At 39.9% G+C, this 17,145-nt stretch overlaps 1 protein-coding gene across 1 annotated transcript; it reads left to right on the top strand.

The window, feature by feature from the left end:
- The first annotated feature begins 1,094 nt into the window (after nt 1-1,094).
- On the top strand, nt 1,095-14,614 carry LOC138801201 (uromodulin-like). Its single transcript, XM_069983764.1, has 10 exons — nt 1,095-1,200; nt 1,308-1,404; nt 3,705-3,749; nt 5,525-5,721; nt 6,634-6,782; nt 7,500-7,742; nt 9,328-9,481; nt 11,516-12,049; nt 13,834-13,848; nt 14,440-14,614. Exons 2-8 carry the CDS (start codon nt 1,332-1,334, stop codon nt 11,741-11,743), a joined length of 1,089 nt encoding a protein of 362 aa, XP_069839865.1. The 5' UTR covers nt 1,095-1,200; nt 1,308-1,331; the 3' UTR covers nt 11,744-12,049; nt 13,834-13,848; nt 14,440-14,614.
- Nucleotides 14,615-17,145: the final 2,531 nt, after the last annotated feature.

Here is a 17,145-nt window from a genome sequence, read left to right on the forward strand (position 1 = left end):
AGGACAGATCTTGGATTAAAAGCAGCTATCCGAAGGTAAAAGCGGTTTGGGGGGGACAGATTGTGGGTACAGAGTCGCTTTAACCACCGTGTGTGGTTGCAATTTTTATTATCTTTTTGACTATAAAAAACACTTACTAAGTAAAATGGTTGTTTTAATATTTCCATCAGTGTAGGTCAATGAAGGCTTTTTTTATAAGTTTAAGGCTATGTTCATACACTGTTTAAACAACGGTCGCTGTTTGACATGTTTACCCGACCAATACTTCAGTATCGGCCAGATGGACATCATTTGAACTAGCCAACATACATGTATTTTATTTTGGGTTAAGTAGTTGTTAATATAGAACTGATAAATTGTTCTCATTTCATTTGTGTCTTTAAAAGTTCCTGTCATTTGAAGAAACTTAGGACATATCTTACAGACATGAAAACTTTGGAACGGTTGGGGTCAGATCACCACCTGTCACCAGAGTGAATGGAGATAATCAATCCACTAAGTGCTTCTCTCTGTGTCTCATGGCAGGAGACGGCTTTTAGAGAAAGTCAAGGAGAATAGCTGGCAAAATAATTGTCGGGTGGTGCCAGAGAGAAAGTGGTCAATTTAATTTGATGTTGAAGTTTTGTTCACACCATTTGTTATCTTGAATAATATTCACATATAATCTATCTGTAAGATATCCCCTTTGCTAATGTCTCATGCATAGACACGTGCCTCCAAAAATAGCCTCAAGTCACGCCAATGTACTGTACCACACCAAACATTCAGCTAGGGTTATTTCCTTACCAGTAAATCTTTATGGCTATATGGCACTCAAACAATTTAGATGAAGATGTCCTCATCACATGAACTATTTATAATGGGGGGTGCTGTTTCGAAGTATGGTCAAAGTGATATACTTTTAGCTCACCAGTAGAGACTTAATCTACCTTAAAAGTTAAATATTTGCCAGTGGGGTCAATTTGTGTAAGAAGTATAGCTTAAATTGCCATTCTTCAATTGCCATTTGTTGTCATTGTTTTCGTTACTATTTTTTTTCTAGGATTGTGTCACACCTCAAATTAAGATATTTAATAGCAGGTGCTATAGAGATATGATTGTAAAAAAGGTTGATATTATTTACTCCCTTCTCTATAAAAAGGAAAAGTCATCACTAGTGCAAGTCAGTCCTGCAGAGACCTTCACAAGCCACCATACCAGGTGAACATATTAAGAAAATATGGTCAGGGAGATTTACGATTAGGTTACAGCCAGGGTTTCATGTGTGTACCATTGTACCTAATGTATGGCTTATTTTGTATTTTTAGACAACAAAACAAAACTACAGAACAATGCATTCTGTTCTGCTGACTCTGGTGTTGCTTCTGAACATCAGCCTGAATATTTCATTACGCATTGATGGGGGTAAGTTTATTTTTTTGTGTAATAAATATTAAAACATCTATCAATTCTATATTGATGTTTTATAACATTCTACTTTGTATATCTTTCACTGATTAAATCAATCAATCAAGGAAATAATTCTGGGGGCCCATCCTCCATCTCCTCAAAGCATGTGCATATTCAATACTAAATGAGACATAGGATTGACATAATGACATAAGATTTCATGCCAATGTGTCTGTTTGGTTCTGCTTAGTGACTGAATGGACTTATATTAGCATTCATTCCACCAGCACTGACTTAGATGCCATGCGATAAATACTGTTTAATTGAGTTCTCTAGTTTTAAAGGGGTATTGCATAGACACAAGATGATGACCTGCTCAGCCAATCACTGACTTGAGCCATGTGTCTTCCCAGTCAATGATAAGATGAGCAGGCTGCATAACAGAGATGGGTTGGTCTTGGAATTAACAAACAGAGGGTGTAGCTGGAAAATGTCTCTGTGGTAGCCCTGACGGTCCAAGATAGGTGAGTCTGTTTACTTTATGCACTGAAGACAGGCCAGGTCCAGTATACCAATATCTCCTCCCCAGCCTGACATAGCCAGACTTGATTCTGAATGAAGCATGTCACCAAGGGGAGGGGATATTGGTTCACTTGGAGTGCCAGGCTGGTCTGCAGTGCATAGAGTGTCCCTATTTGTATTTTACAAAAAAAATAGACTGTGCAACCCAGGAGCTACACGTCGACTCTGACAATGTGTAAAAAGATTCTCATAGTTATAATGATTTTGAATAAAAGACTACTGGGCACTCACTGAATCTGCAGGTTTGAGGCTTTTTTTATTCAGCACATGAGAGAGTGAGGACAGGTGGACTTGCGGGCCCGTACACCATCGGGAAAGCTGTTTAACGCCCACTGGAGCTTCTTCCTTTCTCCTCGTCAGGAAGAAGCGCCAGTTGGAGTGAAGCGGCTGTTCCGAGGGTGTATGGGCCTGCGAGTCCACATGTTTTCCCTCTCCCTCTCTCATGTTTATCACTGAATAAAAAAGCCCCAAGCCTGCAGATTTAGTCAGTGCCCTGTGGTCTTTGTTCTACATCATTATTGTTTGATTTCTTCACTATTTCCGGGAGCACCGCCAGTACAGGCATTCTGGCTGCATAGTCCATCACGCCTGAAGTGCTTTATTATGATAGTGCCGACTACACGATCTCTAGACAAATTGTCATAGTTATACTTGTAGGGCTCGGCAAGTTAAATATCCTTTCAGATACATTTATTTACCAAACTTGTCTCCTTCCCCTGATAGACAGCTCATTGTTTAGATTACCAACCATCACTCGGCTTTAAAAGCAGTGGTTGGCTTCAAATTCATGCAAATGTAGGCCCCTGCAGATAGGACTGCTGTGACCACTATATCTATGCAACTGATTACAAAATTGTCCTAAGGTCTATACTAAATTTCCCACTGGAATGAAGATGTGCCAGTGGAATTTGTTGCAGACATGAGATTTGACCTGACAGATTACTAAGCCAATGTGTTGCCCATTTAATTGATCTAAAAATCTTTTCATTCTAGGCATTAGAAGTCCTACTCAGTGATTGACAATTCACTTTGTATACACACTAATACAGGGAAGGCAGTCAATCACAAATTAGGACCACCCATTGGACTTCTAGGCTTTGTTCACACATAGTATTTCTGTCTTTTGGTCAGTCTTTTTTACACCAAAACCAGGAGTGGGTTGAAAACACAGAAACTGGGCAAATCTATCCAGTGGCATAACTACTGCTGTAGCAGACATAGCGGCTGCTACGGGGCCTGCTGCATCAGGAGGCCCTGTGGCCAACTCCTCCAATACAATTGGCCTCCTGAGAAAGCATCATTTGCAGCACCCAGGGTCCTGAGGCAAACCTGAAATGGCGCTCCCCCCCCCCCCCAAGTGCACACGCTACCCCATCACACTCCAAACCTCACCCACCCTGCCGATCTTCCAATTACTATACGCCTGTCCCATCAACCCCCCACCCCAGCTACAAGCTAACAGGTAACTGCCCACTTGATCACCATTGGAGAGTATGTTTAATGTGAAAGGTTCCCTTTGAATCCCTACTTCGGGTATGTGAAAAAATTTTTAATACAGTAGCTGACCCCGTTGGTTTGGCGAGAAATCTCATACAGAGGATTAAAACATTTTTTATTTCTTAAAGGTTTAGTAACTGGTATTTACTGAAGTTACAGTATATGAATATTGTATATATTAAGAACGTGAACTAAAGCTTCTAAAAGTTATTAACAATGTTGCTTTTTCCACACAGTGCGTTCAGATGATACAGAAGTCACATCAATCTGCAGTGATACATGTACGGTAATCATTTGGCATAGATCACGTAATATTGTGTGTGCTAACTACAGGATAAGGATAATACACATGACTGTATGACAGCTTTGTACCAGTTCTGTGTATATTAGATATTGTGTAGCTTTCAGTTCTGAAAATCACATCAATGAATATGGAGCAGTGAAAGATCTCATAATCCCCCCCCCCACACACACACACAAATTACTGGTTTGGAATAGGAAGTATATCATTACATATACAAGGCTGATATGGTACTGGTATGGAGCAGCGAGGATTTCATACAGAAGTAAATGGAACTATACAAGAAGATAGTACAATGCACAGTTAATCTATGGTACCTTATGGAATCTGACAAGTACAGATGTCAATTGGTACATTTTCCATGTAGTTTTGTGCATTAAGTTTCATATTGTAAGCCTGGTACACATGGCTTAGCATGGTGCCACATGGAGTATGGCAACACCTTCAACTGATATTGCCCATGAAGCTACTAGATTACATCGAAATTTTGATTGTACACCAAGTTTAAAACCTTTACCTGACACTATACATGCAATTTGTCCAATGTACTTTCCTAATTGAAAAAAACAAACAAAACAACATTATATATATATATATATATATATATATATATATATATATATATATATATATACTGTATATCACTTGGGGGCTATGTTCACACTACGTATATCTCAGTCAGTATTGTGGTCCTCATATTGCAACCAAAACCAGGAGTGGATTAAAAACACAGAAAGGATCTGTTCATACAATGTTGTAATTGAGTGGATGGCCGCCATTTAATGGGAAATATTTGCTGTTATTTTAAAACAACAGCCGTTTTATTGAAATAATCGCAGTTATTTACTGTTATATGGCGGCCATCCACTCAATTTCACCATTGTGTGAACAGAGCCTTTCTGTGTTTTTAATCCACTCCTGGTTTTGGTTGCAATATGAGGGCCATAATACTGACTGAAATATGCATAGTGTGAACCCAGCCTAAGGGTACAAACAAACAGCGTATCTGCTGCAGATTACTTGCCTGTTAGTTTCTATGAGAATACATGATCGCAGCGGGATTGACATCCTGCTCCCAGTATGTAAATGACAGCCCCCTTAATTCCCCTGCCAACTGGGGCATACATTACTTGCTCTATGTTCCGGCTTGCTTCAGAGGCCCCCGGCATCTGAACGTCCCGCTCAGCCAATTAGTGCGCTGCACCACCGCAGCCACTGATTGGCTGAGCAGGATGTCCAGATGCCGGGGGCCTCTGAAGCAAGCGGGGCATAGAGCAAGTAATGTATGCGCCGGCCGGCTTGGGGTCAAGGGGGCGGTCACTTACATACTTGCAGCAGGATGTCAATCCTGCTGCGATCATGTATTCTCACAGAAACTAACAGGCAAGGAATCTGCATCAAAATTTCTATGTAATGTAGGAGCTTCATGGGCAATATAAGTTAAAGGTGTTGCCATACTCCATGTGGCATCATGCTAAGCCATGTGTACCAGATTCACAATATAAAACTTCATGCAAAAAACTACATGGAAAATGTCCCAATTGACCGCTGCACTTGCTTGTCAGATTCCATATGGTACCATAGATTGACTGTGTATTGTAATATCTTCTTCTTGAGAAATCCACTGCAGATCCGCTACGTGTGTTTGTACCCAGAGAGAGTTTTTCATCGAAATCATCTGTATAAACATAATGAAGAAAAGTAAGTTTTAGAAAGTGTAATAATTTTCTGTACTTCTTTTCTTTTTTCTTTAAGATGGCTTTTGCTCCAGCCTGGTGTGCTCATCTACTAACTTTACTGTGACACTCAACGTGAAGACATTAACGACTAATAGTATTGATTATAAAAACCTTCATCTCCGAGACAGAAGATGCACTGGATTCCATTATGATAATGACAAAGTCACCGTGACATGGCCTCTGGGCAAAGATGTTTGTGGAAATACACTCCTTGTAAGTACATTACACCAGTGTTACTAGCAGAATAAAATTCTATTTAAATAGAAGTTCACTTGTTCTGCATAACTCTGTGCTCTAGGTGCAACCTGTTTTCTTAGATACACAGTTACTTAGGTTGAAAAGATAAGTTTGCCAGTTAATATTGAATAGGGGCCTAGCAATAGGGTTAGAGAAGTTCAGACTATTATATCTTTTTTATCCATCTATGGAGCTATATTGAGGTAAATTTTTCCATTATAATCTGTTCCTTTTATTGATATCATGTTTGCATAAATTTGACCTTTTAATAATTTTCTATTCCATTTTTGTGGGATATGATGGACCAAATAACTGCAAATCTGGTATTTTGTATTTTCTTTAGATTTACCCCACTCACTGTGCGGTTTTGATAATATTGTTTTGTAGGTTTGTTGGATTGTTTTTATTCCATGAAGACCTTTTTTTTTTTTTAAAGATAATTTAAAGCATTAGTTAGAATAAAAAGTTTAGTTAAAGTTTAGTTAGAATAAAAAACAAAACAAAAAAAAAAACCTTGAAATGCAACAGAAATGTAAAAAGTTTTAATCATATGGGTGCTCAGACCGCAATTGATTAGGGAAATGAAGCAGAGAAAGTCTGCATTTACGTGCGTTTCTCCCTTGCTCGAGTTCGTCCTACCTGAATGGTCCCATAGACTTCTAATATGCAGCCATCCAAGTCCCATAGCACAGAGCCGAGAGAGAAAGAGCTAAAACAGTCTTTTCCCTGCTCTTTATCCAGATGGTTGATGGTTGTGGTTGATACTACGTTAAGTACATACTAAAAGCCACCGAGTTAAATAATTTCAAAGTAGGTTGCCATATAATGAACAATAGCAGGTAATGAGATTTGTGAGTTTTTATCATCAATCTACTTCTAACTTTACAGGTCACCGAAAAATATGCAACATATGACAATCAGATTTTTCTTCCGCCAACTGGAATTATCTACAGGGAGCTATATGTTCTTAATGTCAGCTGTACATATCCACGTGACTATAACGTGTCCCTTCCAGATGTTGTGTGGCCTGTTGTGGGGTAAATGTTCCTTAATACATCATGCTAAGCTGTTTCATGTGCTGAGGAAGTTCAGATATTATGGTAGTCTAGAAACTCCTTGATCACAGATTTACTACATATAGTTACAAATTCTGAAGAGGAAAATCTACAATATAATAAACTACTCAATTCTACAAAGACTTAAGATGTATGAAAAAAAATGGATCATCATAATAAAGTTGGAATAACAGTGCACATTTTTAACTAAGAAAAATATTTTGCGAAGCATGCACCTGTAATTCCAAATACAGTTTCAGATCCCTGCCAAATATTTTGTGTTTAGCGGATTTGCCAAACTGTTCGGGTTCGGCAACCTTCTCCGATCCTGAACAATTGGCATTTGACTCCTTATGGCTGGAGAAGTTGGATGCAGACCTAGGGCTGCCAGGAAAACATAGATAAAGCTTATGAATATATCCATGTTTTCCTGGACTCCCTAGGGCTGTATCTAACTTCTTCAGCCATAAGAAGTCAAATGCCTATTGTTCAGGTTCGGAGAAGGTTGCCAATCCCGAACAGTTGGGCAAGTCCGCTAAACACTACTGGTGATCTTTTTTGGAGAAATATCACACCCATTCAGTGGGGGCTAATCTGCGCTCAGATGTAGAACATTGGTGTGGTACATGGTGACAAAGATGTATGCTCTATTACTACTATTATCATTGACAAATGACATTTTCTCTTTTATCCTTTTAGCATAACATACATAGATGTTAAAGGCGTTGGCCAATTTGTGGTGAAAATGGCTCTCTACACAGATATTGACTACAAAAATCAAAATACTCAGCACGTTGTTGAAATCTCGACTAGAGATTATTTATATTTGAAAGTCTACATGGAAGACCCTATCCCGGACTTCAGTCTTTTAATGGTAAATTGTTTCAGCACGCCTTATGCCAATCCAGATTACTCGCCAAAATATGATCTCATTATAAACAGGTAAGATCATAATCTGAGTATATATAGATAGATATTAATCCTTTTAATAGCTTAACTCATTTCGAGTCGATCCGAACCCAAACGTTCGGTATTTGATTAGCGGGGACTGCTGAACTTGGATAAAGCTCTAAGGTTGTCTGGAAAACATGGATACAGCCAATGACTATATCCATGATTTCCACATAGCCTTAGGGCTTTATCCAACTTCAGCATCCACCGCTAATCAAATGCCGAAAGGTTCGGATCGACTCGAGCATGCTCCAGGTTCACTCATTTCTAATAATGATCGTTATTTGTGGCCATCATTTACAAAAGTTGGCCGTCTTTTTTTACAGCCGCCTGGACAGACGGACGCAAAATCCCAACATAGCCTCACATTGCTTTACGTTTACAAGAACCTGACTGATAGTGGATTTTGAGCTTCACTATGTATTGTATTAGAATAAAAAGCTCAATTTCTTTATTATCAAGTACTAGTAGGAAAGTTGCTAGCATCTTAAAAATTCAGGGGCAGAAAGACATATATTTACCTCCCTCAAATGTATAAACATTTCTATTTTTAGAACAGAGCAGTCTTAGATATGTGTCTGATTGTAGTCATCTGCTTTCCCTTTTCTTTTCTATCTGGATCCACGCTACAATGAAGACTTTTTTTAAACCAAGATTTATCTTGCTATACATCGCCTATCTTGTTGTTTCTTTTAACTCTGTGTTCCCGAAACACAGTTTCCCCCTATGCAACATGTGTACTTATGCCCTTTTTCTCCGCAAAGTAATAGTAATAAGTCCTGCCTTGTGCCCACCACAGAGTAATAATCCCCTTTGGACCTCACTGTAATATTACCATACTTTGTGCCACCACACAGTGGTGACTGCACATTGCAAAGTACGGTATGAATTCCAATTTGTATCCAAGTATACTGCTTTGTTACCTTACATTATAAAATGTCTTCCCAAGTAGTAACAGTCACTTTGTACACTACAGTGACCTACATAATAGCAACCCCTTACTTTTATTCCCCTCACATCTAATATTGTCACGGCTGTGGTGGAATCCCATGGTCTGGGCCTCTACCCCACCTGCTTCCTGGGCTTCTTGACTCTTCGATTGTCTTTGGCGGCGGAGCTCACATGCCTGGATCCTACCCTGTTTCTCCTTCCGCCCTGCAAGGCACCTTATCTCCCTTGGTTCGCTTTTCACCAACGTATGTGTCCCTGCCTCCGAGCGCACGCACACACCGGCTCTGATAAATTGAAAGGGTCAGCAAGCCCTTAATTGGCTGCAGGCTGCGAGCTTGCACATATAAAAAGGGACTTGCACTAGGCCTCCTTGTTGGAGCCTTTGCATGCTACCTTTGCGTGTGGTCTCAGCTTTCCCATGATTCCTGCCTGTGGTTTTTCCCTTCCTTGACTGTTGCCCTGGTTCTAAATATGCCATACGCTATTGGTGTTATTGTACATAAAGCTTCTGTTACAATTGTATTGCATGAGTTTAGTATGTACACATTGTTTGCCTAAAAAAAAAATATTTTATCAAAAAAATATATACAGTAGAGAAACCTAATATATTAATGTCATCTTACAGCTGCCCCAATCCAGCAGAAAGCACTGTCAAGATTCTGCAAAATGGTATTTCCACTGAAGGGAAGTTCTATGTTAAGGCCTTCAAATTTGTGGGTGATTACTCCTATGTATTCATCCACTGTCAAGTGAACCTCTGTGAAAAGTCATGTGAACCTGTAAGTATTGCTTTGCAATTGGCAATTCTTTAGTCTGCTATGAAATAATTCTAGATAGTCAGAAATATATTTTTACAGTTTTACATGTATGTGGTAAAGAAACTGCATTGCTTACAGCAAACAGGGAGAGAAGAGTGTAAACCCATACATATTTTATTATTACAACAATCCATTATACACTTTTTACAATCTCTAAAAATTGAGAATTTACATACAAACAATAACCCTAAAGGAGAGAGGAGATCAAATAATTTCAAACAGCCCTCCCGTTCTGGTCTCTTACCACTGAATATCCAGGTGGAGTTGACTGTAGTGGTAGATAATGTTACGTCTCTGTGTTACCTGCCCATTTACTCCAAAGATTCTTGTACTTTTCCATCCTGTTTTCTTTTATTTTAAAAATTAATCCTTTCATACCTCTTTACTTTTAAGCAAGATTTTCCAAATGGGATAACAATGGTGGGGTAGCATTAATCCAGTTCTGGAGAATCACCAGTCTTGCCATAAATAGTGATTTCAGAATTATATTCCTATATTTACTCATCTGATTAGAACAACCAAAAATCACACATAGAGCATTATACGGGACACAATTCCCAGTTTATTCTACCATTTCTCTTTAAAAAGGTTGACATTGATTGCAACTCTAAAGCATATGCATATACAGTAATTTGCTTCTTCTTCCCCACATTTAGGGAACCTATCATTAATCTTATACGCCATCCAATAAAGTATATTTGGCATATAATCTGATTATGCTAAACTGGGTCACTTGATGATTTTTGTTGATGGAGACTTTAACCATGTTTGATAAAATAAAATAAAATAAAATAACCCGTTCCTCTTCTTCCACTGGGCCAAGTTCTTTTCCCACAATAAACTATATTCTTACTTATGATGATGACCTCCATAACATTGTATGTGGTCAGAGATAAGCCAATTTGTATGGGACCTCCCTGAGGGCAGATGTTGGAGAAAAGAAGGACTGGGCATGTTGGATTTCAACATGCCTGATTTTTTTTGTGCCTACAGCAGTGGGGCAGATTTACTAATATTTTCAAATACGTAAAAAGTATAAGCTTTGCAGCCTAAAATGTGCCAGATTAATCACAGTAGTTTGTGCTGTATAACTTGGTACATCTTGAGGCTGTCTAGTCTGTGTTTAGACAACTTATCTGTAAGCTGACTTAAAATTTTGGAACAATTCTTGGTGGTACAGAGGAGCCCCTCTTCCACGCTATTCCATGCTATTCCTGTAAGCCCTATCCATTGTCAAGCAAGGTGCAAAAGCACCTACAAAATGTCATAATAACTAGTGTTGAGCGAACATGTTTGTAAATGTTCGTATGAATAGTTTCCATGATCAGAATGGTTATAACGATCATTTACACTTTGCACCTGATAATCTGTACGCGCGTGCGTAACTCTAGACCAAGACGTATGCAAATGCATAATTTACGCTTTGGACCTGATATTCTGTACGCGTGTCTCAGCAGCTTGTCTCAGTTGCCGGGAAAATTATGGGAGACTGACAGAGGCGCTGGAAGTTCCCAAAGCCTAATGTCTCCAATTTTCTCCGATGAGATGCTTGGCTGCCCAAGAGATCTTCGGGGATCTCTGGCGCAGGCAGTGTACGTCACACTGCCGGCGTCGGGAACGGGACAGGAGACGCGTGGATGCCGAGAATGGGCCCCAGGTGAGTTAACTGTTTGTTTTTTTATAGTGATTGCCCCATACAGTGGGGATGCGGCCATTTTTGAGCTCCCCCATCGCATGGGACGACTATACCTGGCGTAAAAGGCGACCCCCTACTTCTAAGAAGATTTCTTATATCCCGGAAAATATGGTAACAATAAAAAAAATATAGATATACATATATATTCTGATATAGCTAATTCTGACATAATGACATATTACAGTATATGTCAACACAATATTTAACACTTTTCTGCAAGGAAGATTACCAATTCTTTTGGGCGTAGGATAGTAGTACACAACCTACTCATACTAATATCTGATTGTTTTCTCTTGTAGACTTGTAGTTCTAGCAATAGAGCAGCTGCTAGTGTTCCCGAGGTTCAAGGAACCTTAACCATTGGACCCTTTAGAATGTCAGGTATGCTATTATATATTATGCTATCTTCTTCGTGCAATGAAATGTTTGTAGCCTGTCGATATCTGTTTATTAAGGTAGATGTAGTTAAAACATATATTAAAAAAGCAAATAATAAGAAAAAGATACTGATTCATATAACCCATTGAAATCAATGGGCTGTCCATGCAATGTTTATAATATATGAATTTATTTTGCATGTATGTTTACGTTTGCTGGTGTATATACTAAACAAATGGAATAGATTATACATCATAGCATATATTCCTTATACAAAATATCTCCCTATATAAAAATATATTTAAGGACCTATCCTTCGATTACCCTAATGCCTCCTGTCATCCTCAAACATTTACTTTGACATCAGAATTGTCAATGGAACGTAAAATCAAACTTTATATTTTATTTATCTTAATAATTTCTAATTTGTTTATTTCTTACAGACACTGCTGATGGTAAGTTTATAAATGTACATTTTACTAGTCGGGGGGGGGGGGGGGGGGGGGGGCATGGGAACCAGGTTATGGTGATGACCAGGCTCGACCAAGATATTTGAAGAGTACCTGCCTTGAAAAAAAGTAAAAATAAAATAAAAAACTTTTGAAAAGTCAGGGAGACCTGTCAAAAGCTTTAATTGGTTGGGGTCTGAATGCTTAGACCACAACCTAAAAGGAAAACGAGTTGGGAGAGGCACATTCTTTACCAGCTCTGTGTTATGTGATCTGGACAGCTGCATAACTTAAGTCTAGGGTGCCAAGCAGATTAAAAAATGACACAGTGCTGGTATTGTACTTAGACTTCTCCTGGCTTGTTCTCCTTAATGGTTGTAGTCTGAACACTCAGACCCCAACTGATTTAACATTTTTGAAATTTCTCTCTGACATGCCAAAAGTTTTTTTTTTTTTTTTTTTATGACAGTGTCCATTTAATTATAAGGCTATGGCACCCAAAGTTTGCTCAGCCTAAAGGTAATCATAGCTAGCTCTCTGTATTATCAATGGAGTGGGTGGGCTAGATGATGCTGTGGGGGCGGGACAATGCTCCTAACAGTGTTCCCAGCAAAAGATTGCGTCAACACCTTCCTCCTGAGAGTCCCAGGCACTATCAGCAGGTTAGATTCATCTAACCAGCTGACAGTTCCCCTTTAAGAACAGATGGTAAATTTATCAATGTACCTTTTACTATTTTGTATATTGTAGCCTATACTACGTAAGGCTAGGTTCACACTACGTATATTTGAGGCTGTATATTTGAGGCTGTATAGCAACCAAAACAAGGAGTGGATTGAAAACACAGAAAGGCTCTGTTCACATAATGTTGTAATTGAGTGGATGGCCGTCATTTAATGGCAAATATGTGCTGTTATTTTAAAACAACAGCTGTTGTATTGAAATAATGGAAGTTATTTACCGTTATATGGCGGCCATCCACTCAATTACAACATTATGTGAACAGATCCTTTCTGTGTTTTCAATCCACTCCTTGTTTTGGTTGCTATGAGAACCTGACATGGGGACAAAATACAGCCTCAAATATACATAGTGTGAACCCAGAAAGGGGTAATGCGGCGGTAAAGAATTATTCACAGAATAACACACATTACAAAGTTATACAACTTTGTAATGTATGTTATGTCTGTGAATGGCTCCCTTCCCCGTGTCCCACCACCCCCACCCGTGTACCCGGAAGTGTGGTGCGCTATACTCACCTGTCACATGCCGACACCCGTCTCCGATCTTCAGCGAGTGACGTCTTCTTCGGGCGGCCGGCGAACAGCTCCGACTGTCCCGAATGCCGGCCGCCCTCTGCAGCGTCATTCGATGCTCAGCGGCGATTGGCTGAGCATAACTGTGCTCAGCCAATCGCGGCTGAGCACAGTTGTGACGCGGCGGAGGGGGGAGGGGCGGCAGTGACTCGGCCGTCCGTCCGAAGATGACGTTTGGCACAAGATGGCGGACGGCCCTCGACACGGATCAAGTAATGTATAAAGCACCAACACTCTCGGGTACACGGGTGGGGGTGGTGGGACACGGGGAACGGGGCGATTCACAGACATAACATACATTACAAAGTTGTATAACTTTGTAATGTGTGTTATTCTGTAAATAATTAATGAGCACCACACTACCCCTTTAACTTGAGAGTGTTCTATAGTATACTAATAAAGATCAGTGTTTTGAAAGTTTTTTTGTTATTTTATACAAAAATAATATTTGTATTTTTTTTTCTTTCTTTTTAGCGGACTCTAGTGTCGGTAAGTTATTTGATTTATATTATTTTAAATGCTAATCCTAGAAATGAAGGGATAAAGCGAATAGGAGATGAAATCGGCAATAGTTTAGGCCTAATATAGAGAAAAAAGTGACAGGGAATGATGTAAAATCTCTCTACAGTGCTAGATAATATGTTTGCACTACATAGGTAAAGATAGTGTTGTTAAAGCAAATCTGTATATACCCAACTCCCCCCAACCCTACTTCCGCCCCCAAAACTGCTTGTACCATTAAATAGCTATCTTGATTCTATGTCCTGTGTCCTGTCTTGCGGTATGTTAGGCTGCTGATGCTGCTATTTTCTTTGAAAATATCTTTTAATGTGTCAGCACGGTGTCAAAAGGGTGGGACCTAAAGCATCCATACCCTAGGCCCGCAGCATCTCTTCAGTCTTCCTCTACACCCCCTTCCTCTAAAGTGACACCTCCAGGACAGGAATATCTTCTTCATTGGTGTGACGTAAAGCGGGGGTGGGGGCGGGGGGGGGATAGTAGTTGGGGGATGTGTTTGGATACAGATTTGTATAAGCAGAACAATAGCAGGACTAATATTTATCTACTATTTATTTGCAGACAAAACTTCTGGATTCAGCTTGATCACAATGATGGCATTTGTTTTAGTTAATAGGATATTTCTGTAAAAACATGAACTTAAATTCTTAAAGATATTTAACAACAAAAATCTGAAACAACAAATAAACACATTTTAAATCAAAAATTTTATGTAATAAATTTGGATGTTGCTGCACTTGTTTCAGTTTTTTATTTTGTCCATCATATTGCCGCCTTATAGTAATGATCTATAGAATAGGATCTCAAAATTCAAAATCAACTGTAGACTGTATTGGAGGTGATTTACACTCTATGGTTCTATGTTATACTCTATGTTCCCATAACACCTTTTTTTTTTACGGGAAGAACACGCATCTCTTGATTAAGACATGTCATTATTAGGGATGAGCGAACCGAACCGTTACGAACCAGATTTGTCATGAACTTTGCAAAAGGTTTGGTTCGGTACGAACCGAACTTTCAAAAATTCATGACGAAGTTCGTTAAAACCGCAACGGCGTCGCAAAACTGTATTGTTTTTACAGAATGGAAGAGGATATAAGGAATTATTACTCCCATAATCCCTTTTATCCTTTTATTATGTGAATATCAAGGTGTGTGACGTCACTACAGGAACAGGAAGTGCCTGAGCGTCCATGCTCTTTCTCATTGTGTGTCTAGACTGCAGAGAGAGAGGAGCTCCGTGCTAGTTATGGAGGGAAAGCACATAGATAGATAGGCAAACAAGTAGATATTTACAGGGAGGTAGAGAGAGGGAGAGAGAGATAGGCAGAGATAGGAAGTAAAAAACTTGTGATATCCAGAAAATAGTCAAACACTGATATATCACAAAATATCTTTATTATATGCTTGAAATAGTATAAAGCACAGGATAGTGGTTGAGGGGGGGGGGGGGCAGAGGCTGTGTGACCACTAATCACAATCATTTATGCCAACAACAACCTTAGTATAAGAGGGGGTGCAGGCAGGACGCCCACAGTTTATTCTTTAACGTCAAGCCAGATGTTCGTCTCCCTGCCCAGGCTCAACAGGGCCCTCTTGGTCTCTTGGTGGTGGAGTCATGGTGCGTGCCTCCATCAGATGAGGTTCTTTATTCTCTTCATCCGATGAGGCCTCTGCTGTTTGTTGAGCTTCTTCATCTCTGCTGACAAATGAACATTGGACAAAATCTGTTATTACAAACATGTTAGCAACATTGTAACAATTCTTGAGAACCAATATGCATCCAATGCAGGATTTTACTTAGGCTTTTTGTGGCCTTTTTTATCCAGTATGTCCAATGTGTTAGCCAGGGGCGTTACTACCTCTATAGCAGCCATAGCGGCTGCTATGGGGCCCGCCGCATCAGGGGGCCCCATGGCCTGCTCCTGCAATACACTGGGCCCCCTGAACCGTCATCATTTGCAGCACCGGGTGGCCCTGCTGGTCTCCTGGGTTTTGCAAATGTCCCTTTAACTGCAAGCACTCCTGACCAGAGCTAGCAGTTATGTAGTTATGACTTCACTTGACCGTTTAGTGGTCAGTCGGGGGGGGGGGGCAATCAAAAGTTTGCTATGGGGCCCAGCCATTTCTAGGTACGCCCCTAGTGTTAGCCTTACCTTTGCGCATAATCTAGACTATTGATCAACATTCTCACAATGCTCCCCAAAAATGATGCTCAGGGAAAATAATATGTCTGTTAAGAAATAGTAATTTATTCTCACATCTTGCGCTAATTAGCCCTTGGCTCCCTAAAAATCTCACTTGAGAAATGAGTGGGACATTGTTAGGTCATATGTAATCATTGGGGCACATTTGTCGCCATTTATCCTGTCCGTGCTTTGTAGCTAAATCGAACTCCAATTAGGTCTTACATCATCGACTTATTAAACAATTTTTAGTATCCAGTTAGGGCACGCTGCATTTATAAAGAATATTGAGTGTACAGCAGGGGGAGCATTATTGTTAGTAACTGTATTATTATCCAGTTCCAGAAATAGGAAGCTCGATGTATATAATCTCTGTCTACGTAACACATGTCTATATGTCTGCACACATAACAGACTGAACTAATACTGACATCATCTGATCCTAGCATGGACAGATGCAATTAAGACACACACTTACTGGCGCCGTCTGCTGGCAAAATGAAACGCAGCATTGGGGCAAAACGCAAAGAGCCGAGTTCTTCTTGTGAGGCCCCACGCCTCATCAGCTGCCGTCGCTCCCTGATGAATCTGTCCCTCACACTGAACCACCTGGTCTCCACATGTTTGGCTGAAAGCAAAAAACGTACAGACATTAGTAATATATGAGCGTCAGGTGACCATAACAGTAGAGTTTCTTGTTTGACATAGTGGGTAAATAACTTACCAATGATCAACTTCTGTAATCTACTATGCTTGTCCCAATCTGGGTACACAATCCGGGCAACCTCCCTCCATGCGGCACTCCGCCTTAGTTGGCTTGTGTACCCAGGCGCAGGGCCATCCCATAGCAGTGGCCGAGCATGGACCTTAATAAAAAGATAAATAAATAATATAAACCTCTTGCAAACAATGCTCGCTTGGTAAGGTAATAGCTAGTCGAGGCTTTTTCCTTGTTAGGGTACAAACACACACACACCGTATACGCAGCAGATACGCAGCAAATACGCAGCAGATCTGCAGCAGATTTGATGGTGCAGATTTGAATCTGTGTTCAGTTATTTAGATCTAATCTGCTGCG

Source organism: Dendropsophus ebraccatus, chromosome 9 (genome assembly GCF_027789765.1).
Source record: "Dendropsophus ebraccatus isolate aDenEbr1 chromosome 9, aDenEbr1.pat, whole genome shotgun sequence".
NCBI classification, from domain to species: domain Eukaryota; kingdom Metazoa; phylum Chordata; class Amphibia; order Anura; family Hylidae; genus Dendropsophus; species Dendropsophus ebraccatus.

Bases quoted from the DNA above. Each gene is read 5' to 3' on its own strand.
- LOC138801201 (XM_069983764.1), top strand. From the start codon at position 1,332: ATGCATTCTGTTCTGCTGACTCTGGTGTTGCTTCTGAACATCAGCCTG. The intron at 7,743-9,327 runs GTAAGATCATAA...GTCATCTTACAG, and splicing joins TATGATCTCATTATAAACAG to CTGCCCCAATCCAGCAGAAA. The intron at 9,482-11,515 runs GTAAGTATTGCT...TTTCTCTTGTAG, and splicing joins GTGAAAAGTCATGTGAACCT to ACTTGTAGTTCTAGCAATAG.